The sequence below is a fragment of the Aethalodelphis obliquidens genome, unplaced genomic scaffold (assembly GCF_003676395.1).
Source record: "Aethalodelphis obliquidens isolate GAN/ISIS:26980383/991018 unplaced genomic scaffold, ASM367639v1 scaffold16, whole genome shotgun sequence".
Classification (NCBI taxonomy): domain Eukaryota; kingdom Metazoa; phylum Chordata; class Mammalia; order Artiodactyla; family Delphinidae; genus Aethalodelphis; species Aethalodelphis obliquidens.
Genome location: NW_020837960.1, coordinates 30,314,928 through 30,333,731, shown reverse-complemented (window position 1 = coordinate 30,333,731; position 18,804 = coordinate 30,314,928). Strand labels below are relative to the sequence as shown.

Sequence of the window (18,804 nt, the reverse complement as noted above, 5' to 3'; positions counted from 1 at the left end):
TTTTTGTCTTGTTTATGGTTCCTTTGCTGTGCAAAAGCTTTGAAGTTTAATTAGGTCCCATTTGTTTATTTTTGTGTTTATTTCCATTACTCTAGGAGGTGGGTCAAAAAAGATCTTGCTGTGGTTTATGTCAAAGAGTGATTTTCCTGCTTTCCTCTAAGAGTTTTATAATGTTTGGTCTTACATTTAGGTCTTTATTCTATCTGGAGTTTATTTTTATGTATGGTGTTAGGTAGTGTTCTAATTTCATTCTTTTACATGTAGCTTCCAGTTTTCCCAGCACCACTTATTGAAGAGGCTGTCTTTTCTCCATTGTATGCTCTTTCCTCCTTTGTCGTAAATTAGGTGACCATACGTTCATGGGTTTATCTCTGGGCGTTCTATCCTGTTCCATTGATCCACATTTCTGTTTTTGTGACAGTACCATACTGTCTTGACTACTGTAGCTTTGTGATATAGTTTGAAGTCAGGGAGCCTGATTCCTCCAACTCTGTTCTTCTTTCTCAAGATTGCTTTGGCTATTTGGGGTCTTTTGTGTTTCCATACGAATTGTAAAATTTTTTGTTCTAATTTTGTGAAGAATGCCATTGATAGTTTGATAGGGATTGCATTGAATCTGTAGATTACTTTGGGTAGTATAGTCATTTTCACCATATTGATTCTTCCAATCTAAGAACATGGTATATTTCTCCATCTGTTTATGTCATCTTTGATTTCTCTCATCAGTGTTTTATAGTTTTCTGAGTACAAACCTTTCGCCTCCTTAGGCAGGTTTATTCCTAGGTATTTTATTCTTTTTGTTGAGATGGTGAATGGGAGTGTTTCCTTAATTTCTCTTTCTGATTTTTCGTTGGTGGTGTACAGAAATGCCAGATATTTCTGTGCATTAATTTTGTATCCTGCAACCTTACCAAATTCATTGATTAGTTCTAGTAGTTTTCGGGTGGTATCCTTAGGATTTTCTATGTATAGTATCATGTCATCTGCAAAGAGTGGCAGTTTTACTTCTTCTTTTCCAATTTGTATTCCTTTTATTTCTTTTTCTTCTCTGATTGCTGTGGCTAGGACTTCCAAAACTATGTTGAATAAGAGTGGCGAGAGTAGACATCCTTGTCTTTTTCCTGATCTTAGTGGAAATGCTTTCAGTTTTTCACCATTGCATATGATGTTTGCTGTAGGTTTGTCATATATGGCCTATATTATGTTGAGGTAGTTTCCCTCTATGCCCATTTTCTGGAAAGTTTTTATCATAAATGGGTGTTGATTTTGTCAAAAGCTTTTTCTGCATCAATTGAGATGATCATATGGTTTTGATTCCTTAATTTATTAATGTGGTGTATCCCATGGATTGATTTGCATATATTGAAGAATCCTTGCATCCCTGGGATAAATCCCCTTTGGTCATGGTGTATGACCCTTTTAATGTGTTGTTGGATTCTGTTTGCTAGTATTTTGTTCAGGATTTTTGCATCTATGTTCATCAGTGATATTGGTCAATGCTTTTCTTTTTTTGTGATATCTTTTTCTGGTTTTGGTATCAGGGTGATGGTGGTTTCGTAGAATGAATTTGGGAGTGTTCCTCCCTCTGCAATGTTTTGGAAGAGTTTGAGAAGGATCGGTGTTAGCTCTTCTCTAAATGTTTGATAGAAGTCGCTTGTGAAGCCGTCTGGTCCTGGACTTTTGTTTGTTGCAAGATTTTTAATTACGGTTTCAATTTCATTACTTGTGAAAGGTCTGTCTATATTTTCTAATTCTTCCTGGTTCAGTCTTGGAAAATTGTACCTTTCCAAGAATTTGTCCATTTCTTCGTGGTTGTCCATTTTACTGGCATATAAGTGTTTGTAGTAGTCTCTTAGAATCCTTTGTATTTCTGTGGTGTCAGTTGTGATTTCTCGTTTTTCATTTCTAAGTTTATTGATTTGTGTTCTCTCCCTTTTTTTCTTGATGAGTCTGGCTAAGTGCTTATCAATTTTGTTTATCTTCTCAGAGAACCAGCTTTTAGTTTTATTGATCTTTGCTATTGTTTTCTTTGTTTCTGTTTCATTTACTTCTGCTTTGATCTTTATGATTTCTTTCCTTTTACTGACTTTGGGTTTTCTTTGTTCCTCTTTCTCTAGTTGATCTTGGTGTAGGGTTAGATTGTTTATTTGAGATTTTTCTTGACCTAAATAGACATTTCTCTGAGTAACGTAAATTTTTGTGGGCTGGCCTGGAACAGAAGCCTTTTCCTCTTGCCTCAAAGTACAAACGTGTGGTATTATTTCCATGGTAAGTGTATTCTGAATTTCCAAAAGAAAATCTTACCAACAACTTTTAATGTACTGATACAAGCTATTTGTAAGCCAGCGTCTACCTACATACCCAAACTTTTATCCATTACTTATTAAATACATAGAGTGACCTGTTGTGTACCTGGCCTCATGCTAGGGGCTGAGGATGACTTGAAGAAGCTCACGGTTCTCAGGGGAAGACAGAGTGTAGCCGAAGCTCCTAAATGGGGGATGACATGATTCTTGGCGCATTTACCTTGGCCCCTTCCTCCATAAAAAATATCAAAATTATATTCTACTGCTGTGTTGGTATAATGATAAATGCGATACAGGTTACATCATAGTTACATATACGTATATATTTTGATGATTTTAAAAGAAATTAAAACATTTTCATGGGCCCCTAAGAAGTAGTGCGGGTCCCAGACCTCGTGTCTGCTGTGCCCTGGAGACAGGACAAGAGGAGCATTTGCAGAAGCGATGCTGGAGGTGAGAGTCGAAGGACAAACAGGAGTTAACCAGAAAGGCCGTCACAGGAAGAGAGAACAGCACGGTCACAAACTTGGAAGTGCGAAGGGCAAGGTGAGGACCCCAAGAGGCACCCTAAATGGTAGAAAATGAAGTTGCGAAAGGTAGGCAGAGGCCAAAAATATAAAGATCTTATATGTTATTGTGAGAACAGTGAGGACGTAAGGGAGACAGCTGGGGACGCACCCGAATGAGCCTGTGGAAGGACTGCCCTGAGAGACTGCAGGGGGGTTGCCGCCACTTACGGGGTGACGTGGGACACGAGCACGGCCCTCATTGACCTGACACAATGGGAAGGAGACGATGAGGATTCCAAAGGACGCAGGCTGCTCAACTGGATGTGAGGAAAGAGGCAGGGATCCGGGTTCTTATTTATCCCCTTCTCAGCCCTTTCTTTAGTGCTTGACTCCCCGTCAAACATACACCAACTCAAGGCAAGCAACCAACCAGCTATGGGAACAGCCACCGTCGGAGGGATTTTTCCTGATCACTCTCCCATTCATCAGATTGGACTAATTCCTCCTGGTTTTTGACCGTGTCTCCAATCCCTCCTGTTCTGACACCTATTTAAACCCAGTTCTCCACCTCTGAGGCTTATCAGTGTATTGATCACAATTTTGTACTTGAACTTTGACTCTGCACTCACAGCCATGAGGCGGAGGTTCATTCTGACCCCTTGGAACCATCCTCAGCAAGCCAGTGCCACCTGACCTCCCCACAGGGGAAGGGGATCAGACGTTCCTGCCTTCATTGAACTGGTGAATGGCAGAGGCATTGAGCTCAGAAAAAGAAAGTGAGTAACACTCTGGGTGAAGATTATTTCAGTTCTGAATATACTAACCCTCAGGTTCCAAAGGGCCAGCCTAGCAGACGTTAACCAAGGCTGTCAAAATGCGGTCCTGGAGTACAGGAGAATGTTCTGAGCTAGAGATGGAGATGTGATGCAGGAGTGTGCAGAGAAGAATTCACGTAGAAGCCTCAGACGTCCTCGGAAAGCCCTGTGTGCAAGGTTGGCCCTTGGCTAGCATCCAGGAACTTGACTTGGGGGTGTCCCCACTGTTCCCTGACAGGCGTGTCTCGATGGGCCTGAACTATCTGTGCAAATCATCTGGTTTATGCTGAACACCTGCTTCCCTTCCAGGAGCTTGGAATTTTAGTACGTGCCAGGCAGAGGATGCCTACATGCCCAGCCCTCAATAAATCTCGGCCACTGAGTCAGTGATGAGCTTCCGTGGGAGACAACATTTCTCCCACATGGTCACATTCGATGCTGGAGGAACTAAGTACGTCTGTGTGACTCCACGGGGACAGGAGTCTTGGAAGCTGGCCTGGCTTCCTCCAGACTTTGTCCCATGTGCCTTTTCCCTTTGCTGACTGTGCTTTGCCTCTTCCCCTGTAATATATCTGAGCTGTAAGCCCGACCGTATGCTGAGTCCTGAGTCCTAGCCAACCACTAACCTGGAAGTGGTCTCAGGAAACTCCAAAACAGGGAGTTGTCAGGAACACCAGGTAATTCAGTGCTGGGAATTAGAATGGAATTGATCCCCTCGCAATCTACATGGTTGCAGTGGACCGGCCACATGACCTGACCCCAGCTGGTCAGAGTGCAATGGTCCCTTTGCCTCATCCGGCAGACAAAAATGAAGATGGTGCCCTCCGATGGTAAAGCACACTGGTCTGAAATGCAGCAAAGGGTCAAGGGAAGATTAACGAAAGGCTCCCGGCTATGCCAGAAACAATACCTTATTTAACTAAGATTTAGAGCCATAGAAGGATACTCCTAACAAAATTCGAAAAACAAACAAACAAAAACCTAAGGTGTTACGGCCATGGCTATTCCCCCAAGCAAATCAAGGATAAGACAAGATTTCTGGCATTGGATGCAAGACCCCAAATGAAGTTGTTAAGGACCTAATTACAGTTTTAAGGACGCTGCGCTGTCACAAAAGCCTCAGCCCGTTCCACAGAGTTATGACTGTTCAATATTGCAGCAGTTCCCGAACCAAGCATGCATATCAAACGTGCTCACCAGCACCCCTCAAACCCTCCCGCCCCTGCCTTCACTGGTGCCGCCACCAGCGCCAACAGGGAACTCCTCCCTCGGGGCCTCTCTGAAGGGGCCCCGACTCAGGACCTGAACCAGCCGTACTGGCTGACCAAACACGTCCAGCTAAGTGAGGCAGCAAAGAGATGCCAGGAGACCGTTTCTGTCATTCATCCTACTAAGCTTGCTCAGCAAGGCCTGGTGTATATTCTGCACCAGTAATCGATGTGCTCAGGGACACGGCCTTCCCCCTTTCTAGTTTGACCTTGATTCCACTTCACTCTAGCAGGTAGATACAAGCTACATGGATCATTTATCCCATAAGCTGGATGGTGAGGAGTTGAAATTAAACCTGATCAAATCCAAGCTAATGAACTAGAGAAAGCCCGCGCGCAGCAACGAAGACCCAACGCAGCCAACAATAAATAAATAAATTTTAAAAAAAGCGCTTATTATCAAATCCAAGCTAACGGAAGAACGGACACCATCCAGAGAACCTGAACTCAAAATTGTGTCACTTCACACTACAGAAGCTACACGTGACCTTGGACCGTCTCCCACCGGGAAGAATGTGAACATGTCTGAAGTTGCACAGAAGACAGTTGGATTATAGTCAAGTAGGAACATTTTGTGATTAAATATGTAATTGTCTTCAAATGAGACATTAATAGAGGAAAAATACGTTTGAAAGTGTTGAGTTTCCAGAAGAAGTGTGACTGTTGTTTTTTTAAAAATGAAAAAAGAGAAAGAAAACTATAGGGGCCAACTCAAGAGTCTTCAGAGATGTAATGCTCAAAATAAAACAACAAACATACTTGCTGTAAGTATTTATGGATCCCCAGTTATCACAAGGGCAGATACATCAGGGCCTAATACACTCAGTCACTGAAAAGCACCCCCAACCTGTCTGACGACATCAAGGAAACGAGCACCACTGCCACTCAGTCATGTCCTCTGGAACATGGAACATTTGGCCCTCTTGATGAGAGATGGCTCTGGCTTCCTGGGAAATCTGTGCATCTGTGTTGAGAGATATCCCAGGTCTCTGATTGCCAGAGTCATACAAGGTTGAGGGAGAGACCCTACAGGAGTCGGCTGCCACTGCAAAGGTAACAACCACCCACTTCACATGGGCTCCTATTTCTACACCATTTCTTCTTCCTCTGGCCAGAGGTTATTCAAATGGAGACATGTAGGAAGATGAGAAGTTCACTGTAAGTTCTTGTCTGGGAGAAATATTCACGGAAAGGCCTCAGACAGCTTCTTAACTCTGACCTTAACACAGCATCTTCAGATGTCTCATTCATCTCTTTGCTGGATTCATCCTCATAGTATAGATTCTGTTTGATATCTTTCAGGAGTGGTCCTTCTCTTTTCATTCTTGGGAAAGAAAAGGTGTATTTGCACATGGAAACAAACACATGATATAACAAAGTTACAAAATTAGACAAGTATCTTTGGGAAGGAGTTAGGCTGAAAACTTCCCAAAGCATTTCAGCTTCTCCAGGATGCAGGGTAGTGGAAAGAGCACAGGCTTTGGAGGCAAATGGTCCTGTGACTGACTCTCTAACTCTGCCTCCTACCATGTTAAGTGGCAATAATATTTCAAGGAGAGCATGGGAGATTTAAACTAGGAATTCATGTTAAAGACTGAAAGAAACACAACCTAAGAGTGAAAGATAATCAAGTCGTAACAATGCTAGTCGAAATTATAAAACTCTGAGATACAAGAAAAAGAGGGTAAAACGATGTAATACGTAGGAAGGCAGCTAGGAAGCTGACAGTTTAGAAACAGAAGTTCACAAGACAGCCACACTATATAGAACAAGCTCTAAGGACATGTCATGGAAAAGAGTCAAATGAAGAATTTTTTTTTATAAATTTATTTTATTTTTGGCTGCGTTGGGTCTCCGTTACTGCACGCGGGCTTTCTCTAGCTGTGGAGAGCGGGGGCTACTCTTCGTTGCGGTGCGTGGGCTTCTCATTAAAGTGGCTTCTCTTGCTGCAGAGCACGGGCTCTAGGCGTGTGGGCTTCAGTACTTGTGGCACATGGGCTCAGTGGTTGTGGCTCACGGGCTCTAGAGCGCAGGCTCAGTAGCTGTGGCGCACGGGCTTAGTTGCTCCGTGGCATGTGCGATCTTCCCGGACCAGGGCTCTGCAATGGCAGGCAGATTCTTAACCACTGTGCCACCAGGGAAGCCCCCAAATGAAGAATTTAAATGATTTGTTCCTTTCTTTATTGGAAGCACAAAGGGTACAATCCTTGCTGAGTAGATGCTATAAATAGACAATGAGCCTTTGTGTTTGTCATCAGCCTTGTTTACTGGGAGATGAATGAAAATATTAAAGAAAACACTTCTTTGTTCCCAACTAGGGTACCCATCTACCAAATTCATTAGGCTTTCCTGCTGCTTTCAGGGACGTTTCCATACAGTGCACAATCCAATTCTACTTCCAGTGCCTACTCGGGAATCCCTTCATGTGCTGGTCCTCCCATGTCTTGCAAACGACTGAGGATTAACGTGCTTTTTTCTCTTCTTTATCCTTACTTTGTTCATTTCCCCTTTTGTTTTCCTCTTGATTTTCCGAACTGCTCAAACCAGGGGAGGTAGAACTTCCTGAGGAAGGTTCCATATGAGCAGTAACTGCTGGATTTAGTCTCTTGTCCTATTGGGGACAAATGGTGCCACGAAAGTGAGTGTGATGGATACATGAATACGGCTCCATTTCAGGTCAATGTCTACACTGGCCGAGCTTGTAACTTGTCCGCCCTCCTCCACTCAGAGATTCTCCACCTGTGAACACATGACTCTCCCACCTCCTCACAGTGAACTAGAAACCAAACAATGTCTTCTTTTTTTCAACATTTTTATGCCCTTTTCTTTCTTTCCAGTTTCACTTCCATCAACCTAGGTTAGATAATAACTGATGATGATGATAATTGATAGTAAAAATTGATCATAATATTTCCTTTATTGGTTTCTTGCTTCCCATCTCTCTCCACTCCACCGCGTTCTGCACACTGCACCGCACCAATCTTCCTGAAACATGAAAAGTGATCTTACCCTTCGCCAATACGATTTATCAAGAGCCATCTAGACTCTGTAGAGCAAAAATCCCGTAAGTCTGGTATCTAAAGCCTTCAAATCAAACTCCCCAGTCCTATGTCCCATATGTGACCTACAGAAACCGTTTACTCCAAACAAAGTCACCACCTTTACTAAAACCTCTCACTCCACGGGCTAAATGCACCCCCTAACAAGTCCTGTGCATGCATCTTACTGAACGAACTACATATAATCACTAATTGGAAACAAAAACTAAACCTTGAGATATACCTAAATTTCACAGAATCGGCCTTGAGGTATTTGTTCTTGCGATTTTGTCCAAGTGGTATCACCATAGCAAACTATGTCATTTATTCATAAACATCAAAGTCAGAACAATAACTCATTGTATTGCTCGATTTCCAATTTTCTAAGAGCAAGTATGTCTTTCCCATGAAGACAGGGACTTTGTCCTCTACTGAATCCTCTACACCAGTAACACTGCAGGGCATCGAGTTAGTGCGAAATAACTACTTCTTTCAGTGAATAAACCACGGTGGACCAATAGAGAAGAACAGTTGACACATTTTAATATTTATTGGTAGAAACAGATCTTCAATGCATACTTTGTGTTTTAAAGTCTACATTCTCTTAACTTTTTTTGCTGTTGTTGTTATTGTTTCATTTGGAGTTTTTTGGTCTCCAGTTGAACTTAACATATTATCTATGCCTTTGATTCTTTATAGACCCTTGTTTTTAGATTTTAAACTAAATTTGAAAACCATGCATATTGTATATCTTACTTAATGTAATCCAAAAAATTGTTTGCACTTTCAAAAAGGTCACAAAAAGGTAGAACTCAAGTTAAATAACCTCTGTTCTAAAATGTCCACGTTCCATTTCTGAAAAAAGAAATACTTGTTCAGTGTTATATATTGCTTGCTGTCTAATAAGTCAGATTGTCAGAGACGCTTCATAAATTATGTCTATTTTTAAATATCTTAATCTACTTCCTCCCAGAGATGATCCTGTAAGTATTAAACATTGTGCCATATGCAGTAATAGCCCAACAGTTTAAAATAAGAACCAAACTGGTAGTTTTTAGACTGAATACTTTAACCTTAAAATTATATACCTATATATACACGTGATATGCTGCATATTAAATTTAATATTTCAAGTAACTTTAATGCATTTAGCAAACATTCAGCCAAATATTCTTTCATGAAAAGATTCTGTCCTTAGAATAAAAAGTTAAAGAAAGGCTTATTTAGACACCAATGTCTGGACATGGTACAAAGCCTGAAAGTCCAAGCAAAATCTGCTGGACTTCTCAGAAAAAGAATATTGATTTGTAACCTACTGAGTTGTGCAGATACAAAAGTGCTTAGCATGACAAAATTACCAAAATAAAAACATTTTAAAAGTTATTTGGTTCTAGCAGTATTAACTATTCTGTACTTTAGGATAATTTAACATTTGCATTTTAAATTTTCTATAAATTTTCTCTTTTTAACAAGTTAAAAAAGCACACAAAAAAATAGTTCAAACTATAATCATCTGTTATTTTTCATCCTGGTTAGCTCATCACAAATAATTCAACAAAAGAACGCCTGAATACTCAGCTCTACTAAGATGCAACATTTGACTGGATCCAGCATGTCACCCGTTGTTTGCTGTACTGGACCCTAAGACAGGCTGCCGACAGATAGGACACGTGCAATTCTCTGAGAGCCACCGGTCGATACAGTGGATGTGAAATTCATGCATGCAAGGTAACTGCCTGAGCTTGTTTCCAGTTACGTAGTCACTGATGCAAACGCTACAGATTTTCCCTCGTTCGCTATCAATACTGCTGTGCTCATAGCTCCGGGTGGAAAGATTGTCAATCTGCTCTTTGGTTAAACCACGCATGCGGTCATCATCCTCCCCTTCATTAAGCAAGAAGTGAGCGAGGCGAAGGATAGGTAGGGTGCCAGTTTCCACCAAGTTACTTGAATTTTGCGACCGCCTGCCACCTCTGTGTGGGGCACGAGGCGGGGTGTCAGGGCTGTCTTCTCGGGTCCACCTGCCTTGGGGGGACCCTCCCCTGTGCTGGCTGACGGCCTCACCGAGGAGACTCACTTCTGAGTGTGTCTCTGGCCGACGCTGACCACTTCTCTGGGCCTCTGACTCCGATTCGGCCTCCATTAGAGAACCCAGTTCTCCAAATCCAGTCATGATCTGCCTTAAAACTGATCGAAGAGCCACTGATGATGGTTCAGCGAGCTCATTCTCAGAAATCCTACGAAGAGGAACAGTTATGGTACTAACGTAGGTTCGCATACCTGAGCGCTCTAAACGAGAGATGGTGCGCCGAAAGCCCCCACTACTGCTTTCGATAGTGACTGTGTTTGCTGCCAGCCCCACCCTGGATCGAGTTCTATTTGCAATACTGTCCCAGTCTCTGCTTTCTCCAGGACGAACCCTTCTCACTTGAAGGTCCAGTGTGATTGTTGGGTGTCGTCGTGCAGCAGTGGAGGACCTGCTGGACTCTTCTTCTTCTACTGTGATTCTTGACACAAGTCTTGAGTTAGAGAATGGAGTATATGCGGTACCTCTGCCTTCTCGGCCTTGCTCTAGAAAGACACGAGTTATACCTCTCCTCCTAACAGACCGCCTACTAGTTTGCTGAAAAGGTCTACTTTCCCTTTGTGAACTGTGATAAACAGTGCCACTTTGCCTCTGAATCGGTGACCGGCTTCGGCTATTGAAAGTAGACCGTAACCTTATTGGCTCTAATCTTTGGTTTGTATTCCTCACTGTGACATTAGTTCTAGCCCCATTTTCCCAAACATGGGCTGCTCCAAATCGCTGCCCCTCCCTTTGCCTGAGTTCACTACCACCTGATGGATTAGCGCGTGCAGCACCAGTTCTAGGGGTGCCAACTGCCCCCCCAATTCCATTTCTTAATCTACCCAATGCTGACAAAGATCCTTCTACTGAACTCCGCCCCCTCAATCCAAGCCTAGTTCTCGGAACGCTGGCACTACTACCACTGAGAGCCCCTGCGGCTTGGCTCCTGGTTCGCCTGGCCACAGGGCTACTTGATCTCTGTGGCCCATCTGTGGTGTGATCTTGGCTAACATCTGAAAGTGGAACGCCCACATAATCTTCGCCGTCCATTTCAAATCCTCTATTCTCGTGATTTATGTGGATTTCCAGACAAAATTGGAACTCTCCACTGTGTGGGTTTGTTCGACTCACAGCTCTCCAAGTCTGGTTCCCATTCTGTCCACTTCGAGTTGCGTTTCCCGTGCGACGAAAGGTGTTGAGCCATTCCAGCAAAGACTCTTCATTTGAACTTTCTCGAGGGACCCCTGAGTCTGGAAAGCAAACCAAATCAACTTAACATCAATTCCTAAAATCTATCTTTAGATCTTTATTGAAAGCTTGTAAGATAAACTACGTTTTTATTAAATTAAAAATATAATTAAGAACATCTGTGCATTTTAATGAATGAAAAATGGCCAAAAAGCTGAACTTTCTAAAAGAAAGGTGTATACTATAAGCATACTATAATACACACTGTATCAAAATTATAAAATTTTAAATACTATTTGTGCAAAGGTGTGAAGAAATCCTCACTCTTGCTTTCTATATGCCTGTTATTGGCAAAATATTAAGGCAAATGAAAAATATATCCAGTATCAAAACTGTACATTTAAATTGCTTTATTGGGACTTCCCTGGTGGCACAGTGGATAAGACTCCACGCTCCCAACGCTGGGGGCCTGGGTTTGATCCCTGGTCAGGGAACTAGATCCCACATGCATGCTGCAACTAAGAGTTCACATGCCACAACTATGGAGCCCACCTGCCACAACTAAGACCCGCTGCAACTAAATAAAAATTTTAAAAATTGAGTTATTCATATGGCAGTATCAATAAAATACAGTGGCAAAACTTATGTATAATTTATCTTGAATTTTTAGAATTCTTTGGTAAAGGTAACTCAATCTTTTTTGCAATTAGGTATTTTTGGCAACCTTAAGAATTTTATCCTATTTCTCAGAAACTGCCCAAAATGTATAAGTCAAGAAATATGGCTTCATGAGTAAAATGCTAGAACCACATCATATCTTCATGTGAGGATAGGAGACTTCAGGCATGTTACTTAAGTTCTCTGGCTAAATCCTTATCTGTAAACTTGATAATAATAGTACAGATGTCAAAGGATTATCATTAGGATAAAATAAGACACTGTATATAAAATGATTAGTATAATATCTGGCACATAGGAGGCACTCAATAAATGTTAGCCATTATATATAATACAATAAAATACATTTTCTGTTCATTTAGAACATGAGCTGCATGAAGACAATGAGTTTTGCCTTATTTTACTCACTGTTAAATCCCCAACCTCTACAACAGTATTTGGGACAAATCAGACTCTCAATTAATACTGTTGAATGAATCGATTTAGAAATAAATGTGCCCTGGGACTTCCCTGGTGGCGCACTGGTTAAGAATCCACCTGCTAATGCAGGGGACACGGATCTGATCCCTGGTCCAGGAAGATCCCACATGCCGCGGAGCAGTTAAGCCTGTGCACCACAACTACTGAGCCTGCGCTCTAGAGCCCGCGAGCCACAACTACTGAGCCTGTGAGCCACAACTACTGAAGCCCGTGCACCTAGAACCCGTGCTCCGCAACAAGAGAAGCCACCGCAATGAGAAGCCTGCGCACCACAACGAAGAGCAGCCTCCACTCACTGCAACCAGAGAAAGCCCACACACAGCAACGAAGACCCAACGCAGCCAAAAATAAAATAAAATTTAAAATATATACACATTTAAAAAAAGAAAGAAAGAAAGAAATGTGCCCCAATAAACTTCTTTGAGTATGATAGTGCTACTGTGGGAAGCTTTAAGTTTTCCATTTTAACCAGTGGATTATATAAAGTACAAAACTCAGTGAAAAGCATTCTAATGCACATTAACTACACAGACTTTACCAAGTTCGCTCTTCTCAAAAACAGTTGTTAAATGAGTCTGTTTTGATTTTATTTCATTACTGCAATCTCTCATAAAAAACTTTTTTAAATATTAAAGTTAAACCTGTTAATCAGCTGCTGGCATCAATAAAGACAGCAACCGCAGCCACATTCTAAAGGTATAAGCTACTGCACACATGACGAGTACATTCTCCATCAAAACATATTCAAAGGGCCAGTATTACCAGCTATACCGATATAGTACAATTTGCATATCTAAACACAAAGAAGAAAAAGGTTAACATCCACTTTCCATTTTAATTTGCAAAAAGATATAAGTAAAGGGCAGGTAAACATGAAGTCATTCCAGATGCCACTTCTTTCTTTAATTACTAGAATATAGTGATGGCAGTGTGTGAAAGAGGTCACTCATGTCTCACAAAATCCATCACCCCATTCTTCCACTGGAAATGCACTGCAGTGTCCTGTGAACAACCTGGCATCTGGGTGTGGCCACGGGACTAAGTTCTCATCAATGGAACGGGAGTAGAAGTGAGAGAGCTCATTTCTGGGCAGGGGCCTGGGCCTTCTCCTGGAACCTGGAACTGCCAGCTGGAACCTAGAAGTGGCTGTGACTTAGCTTGATCATGCAAACCATACCTGGAGCAGCAGTCAGTGCCCAGTGAACCTTTCTGCAACAGTGGAGATGTTCTGTACCTGTGCGGTCCAGTACAGAAGCCACTAGCCACAGGGGACTATTAAACACTTGAATGTGGCTAATGTGCCTGAGGAACTGAATTTTCAATTTTATTAAATTTAAATAGGCCCACGTGGCCGGTAGCTACCGCACTGGACAGCACAGTTGTAGAAGCACTGTGCTGGCTGCGTGGGTCCCAGAAGGCTTTATGGATTGACGTGTGTCTGCCCTGGACTGAGCACAAAACGGAAGTAAACTTCCATCTCATCAGCCGATGCGTTTGGGGTGTTTAATAGTCTTCACCCTAACCAATACCATGATCCTGATGTAATATGTGAAACCACTACTAACGAACACCTCTGGAGAAGGAAGTAGAACTGGTAAGAGGGACCTTAAAGTTGGCTTTACTTTTAACTCTATACACTTCTGTTTAGTTTGAATTTTGTTTTTTTACAAGTAATTTGTGTTTTTTTGTTTTGTTTTGTTTTTTTGCGGTCCACGGGCCTCTCACCGCTGTGGCCTCTCCCGTCGCGGAGCACAGGCTCCGGACGTGCAGGCTCAGCGGCCATGGATCACAGGCCCAGCTGCTCCGCGGCATGTGGGATCTTCCCGGACTGGGGCACGAACCCGTGTCCCCTGCATCGGCAGACGGACTCCAAACCACTGCGCCACCAGGGAAGCCCCGATTTGTTTTTTTATAAGAATTTCTTATATTATGACTTAGTGTCTGTTCAGTAAAATGACACAACACAAAACCAATAAAACAAAGCAACAAAAATAGGTTTTCCTGACTCAGTCTTTCTGTATAAATTTTTAGAAGGTAAGTTTAGTTATATTACTTAAAAAAAAACAGTAGTGTGTAAAGTCTAAGATTAAAAAGAACTCTGCTGGTAATTAATTGTATACTATTTCATACACATGAGCTCCCTGAAGGCAATGGGTGTGTAAGACATCTTTATATGCAACCCCTGTCCTGTATTACCTAACTATACTGCTCAGCATATAATATGTAAATACTACCTGAATGATTATCACATTTAATCTGGAAAACACTAAAAACAAACATTGTACAAGGTCCTGTAAGTTCATTTCTGCAATTACTCCAATCAAACCTGTTCCTTATGGAAAGGAATCTACAATACCTCTGGTGTTTGTCCCATTTCTCAAGTCAGGCTGAGATGCTAGCTGTTCCTTGACTCCATCTAAACGTTGCTGTAATTCTTCTGATGTTATTTCTCCTAAAACAATGGAAAAGTGCCCACTAAAGTTAAAATCTTTAAATTACTAAGTTTTATGAAAACTCATGAAGGGTAAGACTAATCTTTAGCAATCTGTAGAAGACATTCTATTGTTTTCATGTTCTATAAATTGAAGACAACAAAAAACGTTTATTCATGCAAATACACATCATTTTCGTTGTTTCATTTATTAATGTTTTATTTAAATTAAAATAAGATTTAATTTGAATCATTAATGAAGTGCTCCTAGTTGATATACTTAGAACCTATAAGCTATAAGTCTGTGGATTTTCGTCAGAGTTAAAAAGAAATTAAGAAGGGAGTACTTCTAGAGAAAATTTCAAATCTTTATTTACTTGAATTCTACCTAGTTCATTATATGGGTAATGAATGCCCTTCATTATATATGTATACAGAATGCAAATATGCAACACACAAATATATACAAGCATACAGTTTCAATTAGTTCATCTGTGAAATTAATTTGTAAAAAATTAATGGAGCACATTGAACTTTTGGGGAGTCATTAATTCAGCTAAATAAATAAATAAATGATAAGACCTCAAATGAGTTAGAATTAGGTTTTAAATGAATAATATTTTATGTGTACAAATATTACTTAAGAGACATAGGACTTCATAAATATCTGACACTATCATGTATGTTAACCTGTTGGTTTGACACTTGTGTAACAGTGCTATATGTTCAATATTCTTACCTACTTATAAAATACAGAAGTAAGCCAGCGACTTTCTATGTCGGTGTGTTACAATGCTCTTAAGGTCACAAAAACAGTACGCTATATTTTGAGAGAGGGAAGATGGGGTAAAAACCCCTCCTTATTTTGAAACTTCTAGTAACGCTGAAAAAGGTATTTCCTCTTTTACCCATCTCTTACCAGGGGTGCCTAAAAGATTATGGTCTCTCATTAGCCGGTAATCTTCATCATTGAGATCATTAATAAACTGATAATAGGCTTCTTCTCTGTGGAGACGCTCTTGTTGCCACCTTCTCTCGTTTTCATGATTCTGGTCTTGAGATGAGCTTGCTTCACCACCACCATCTGGTCTAGATCTAGACCAATTCATGCTGAGATTCCTGGCTTTCTGTTCAAACAGTATATACAAAATTCAAGGTATTAGCCGTGGACTACACGTGGCTTCATATTTTAACTTAGTTTTTTCATTTTCATTTTAAAATTCTGTCCGCTACTCAAATACTTCATATGCCAAATCTTGCAGTGAAGAACTTACATATAAAATGAATAACAGCTCCTAGGTGAGAGAACACAGTTGGACCTACTTCTTCGCCTAAAGCCATCCTCTAAGTCAGATTGGACTTGGTTACACCACACATTTCTCATAGCTGAAAATCAAAGCGATTATCTCATTTTCTACGTCTTTGACTCTCCTGTCGGCCCCAAAGCCCTCACTGATGTTCCAAATATCTGGGTATTTCACATTACCATACAAATTCTATGCTTGAACTATGCACGTTCTTTACTTCGTAAGCAAAGGACTACTGGGTATCAAGAGGGTATCATTTACATTTATTTCCAGCAAGGTTATTCTTCCCAGAAAAAGTTCATAAATGTAATATTACCCCCCTGCACTTTGCTGAGGTAAAAATAACTTAGCTGAACAGACCTGGAGCTGATTTCTCTTACAGCTAACAGGAAGCAATACTCTGTGCACAGCTCTGGGGATTGCAAAAGCACGTAAGAGCTTTTGGGTTTCCCCATAGGAAACCTTGTTCCTAAGCCTGGAATGGTTAGTCCCGGAGGTCTCTCTGAGTGCCAGTGAAACTTCCTGACCTCGCTAGGCAAACACTGCTTTTGGATTATACTGAAATGTCATTCCTGAGAAGTTTACTTTTAAACCATAAGGAAATCAAGGGAGGAAAGTAATTGTTTCATAAATATCTTAGAATTTCTTAAACACATCTATTTACTAAGTCGTTAAAGCTACAGTTCTCAACTGGGAATGCACATCAAACACCCTTGAGGAAATGTTTTAAACTACAGATGCCCAGAGCTCACCCCCAATCCTAGGTCAGAATTTTCCAGGGTAGGGCCCAGGTCTACCTTCGAGAGCTAATCTGGGTGTTCTGTGGCTGAAATACACCATTCCTTGACAATTTCTGGTATGTCACTAAAGGGTATGTGTAATACAGCACATGACTTAATAAAGGCTGCAGGATCGAATGACTAGGTGACCAGGGAAGCAACTTCGGTAACTAGGACTCAGTGTTTAATAAGCAAACTACTTTAAAAACAGAGTGAAATTAGCCTACAAGTCTAAATGATTGTATGAGTTAGCAACTAACCACTCTCATGCACATTCTGACATTAAATTACAACTTCAAAGGATTTTTTCACAGTGATCCCTATGTCATTTTTTTAAGGAAAGATCTAGTAGCACTATCCAGTCACATGCAAATTAACATTATCAAAAACTACAGATTTCTTTCCATTTTCAGAATAATTAGGACTAGACCATCATTAGCAAAGAGCATATTTGGTAGGTACAGCAGTAATAAGCTTTTTGGATTAAACAGTTTAAATATCTGAAACCTATCATAGAGTCAAGCTACTTTAATATTATTCAAAACTTTAAGAGCTTCTCCTGAAGTGGTAATTTTCTCGTGCAATTAACCACAATTAAATCCACGTGAATACCTTACTTGCCTTTCCACATACTTTTAATATATGCAATGGTATCCATCCTTCCACTGTCTGTGCTTTTTTTGACAGCTGCCCATCTGAAGCGATAAAAGAGAGTCGAATTATTCAATAAGTTGCCTCTTTGAAGGCTAGGAACGGCTAGTCGTCTCCCAACTCTACTGTAAAGTTAAGCAAAATCTCCAGTGGATTCTGTTAGAAACTCACCTAGAAAATGAGATCCCCAAACAATTAGGTCATGGAAATCTCCCGCACGGCCCGTTTCTGCCACAACAGAAACTAGGCCTTTCTTTCCTCCACCGTCACCCCTCTTGGGATGACAACTCCTCTCTCAAGGCCTTCCTTCCCACCCCGCTCCCACTCGGGGGTTGCCAGGCTTAGGGGCCTCCAGCTTACTTCTAAACCTTCACTCGCTCGCCACCCCTGCCCTCCGTCCCGATACTGGTTCTCTTCCTGGAAGTTGCGACAGAAGCTCGCGCCGGGGTAGGGCCCCCAGTACAATAAACAAACTGGACTCGTGCCCAACCAACCTCTCCCCAACCGGTCCTGGAGTAACGCTTCCCTTAGCGACCTAGATTCCCACAAGGAAGCCAGTGACAGCGGGGCCTCGGAGCCAATCACCGGCCAGGGCAGGGCATCTAGACCGCAGGTAGCCAATCAGGAGAGGCGGGGCCCAGGGAGGGCCTGCGGTCCCCGCGTCTCCCGGAAGCCGCGGAGGGCCCGGAGCTTCCCCCAAGCTCACTACGCCGGGGACCTGGCCGTCTTCCCGCTACCTGGAGAGAAGCGTGCGGCCCCGGAGGCTGTGACCGGGCGGCGGGCGGAGCTCGCATCCGCGCCTCCGGAGGCCGCTGCGCCCTCTGCTCGTCTGCTGAAGAGGAGCCTGCTGCAGCGGGACGGTCCAGCCGGAGCGGAGGCTCTGGAGGAGGGACGGCAGGCCCCACCCGTCTCTCCCTACGGCCGGGCCGCCCCCTGCGCGACAGGAGACGCTCAGCCGCCGCCGGGCGCTAGCCTGTACGAGTGGAAACTGCGTCCGGCGGGATCCCGGATGCCGCGTGCCGCGTTCCGGGTTTCGGCGCTCGCGCCAGCGCTGATGTCACGTGGACGCCTCTCCAGCCGGAGTGCGGCGGCCCAAGGACGACTTGGACTGGAGTGCAACCCGGCGGTCTGTTCTTGTCCCTTGACTGCCTGGGTACCACGTAGCTCACCACCCAGGCGCTTTCCCTTATTGCCAATCGGAAATTACAAACCCTAATCAATTCTCGAGTGCCTCTACTCGGGTTTCAGTGAAAAAAGTGAATTCCCGCTAGGAATGCACTTTGAAC

General features: G+C 42.4%; 1 protein-coding gene across 17 annotated transcripts; it reads right to left on the bottom strand.

Moving 5' to 3' along the window:
* Positions 1-5,654: 5,654 nt before the first annotated feature.
* Positions 5,655-18,363, bottom strand: RNF6 (ring finger protein 6). Of its 17 annotated transcripts, XM_027116661.1 has the most exons (7): positions 18,256-18,363; positions 17,489-17,562; positions 15,701-15,908; positions 14,707-14,802; positions 11,136-11,254; positions 7,392-7,509; positions 5,655-6,222 (listed from the first exon to the last, which is right to left on the bottom strand). In XM_027116661.1, the coding sequence occupies exons 3-7, from the start codon at positions 15,888-15,890 to the stop codon at positions 6,218-6,220; spliced, it is 528 nt and encodes a 175-aa protein (XP_026972462.1). In that variant the 5' UTR covers positions 15,891-15,908; positions 17,489-17,562; positions 18,256-18,363; the 3' UTR covers positions 5,655-6,217. The 17 variants fall into 17 exon arrangements, with proteins under 17 accessions (XP_026972462.1, XP_026972465.1, XP_026972461.1 ...); XM_027116664.1 differs by lacking the exon at positions 7,392-7,509; XM_027116660.1 differs by lacking the exon at positions 5,655-6,222 and having other exon boundaries at positions 7,063-7,509.
* Positions 18,364-18,804: the final 441 nt, after the last annotated feature.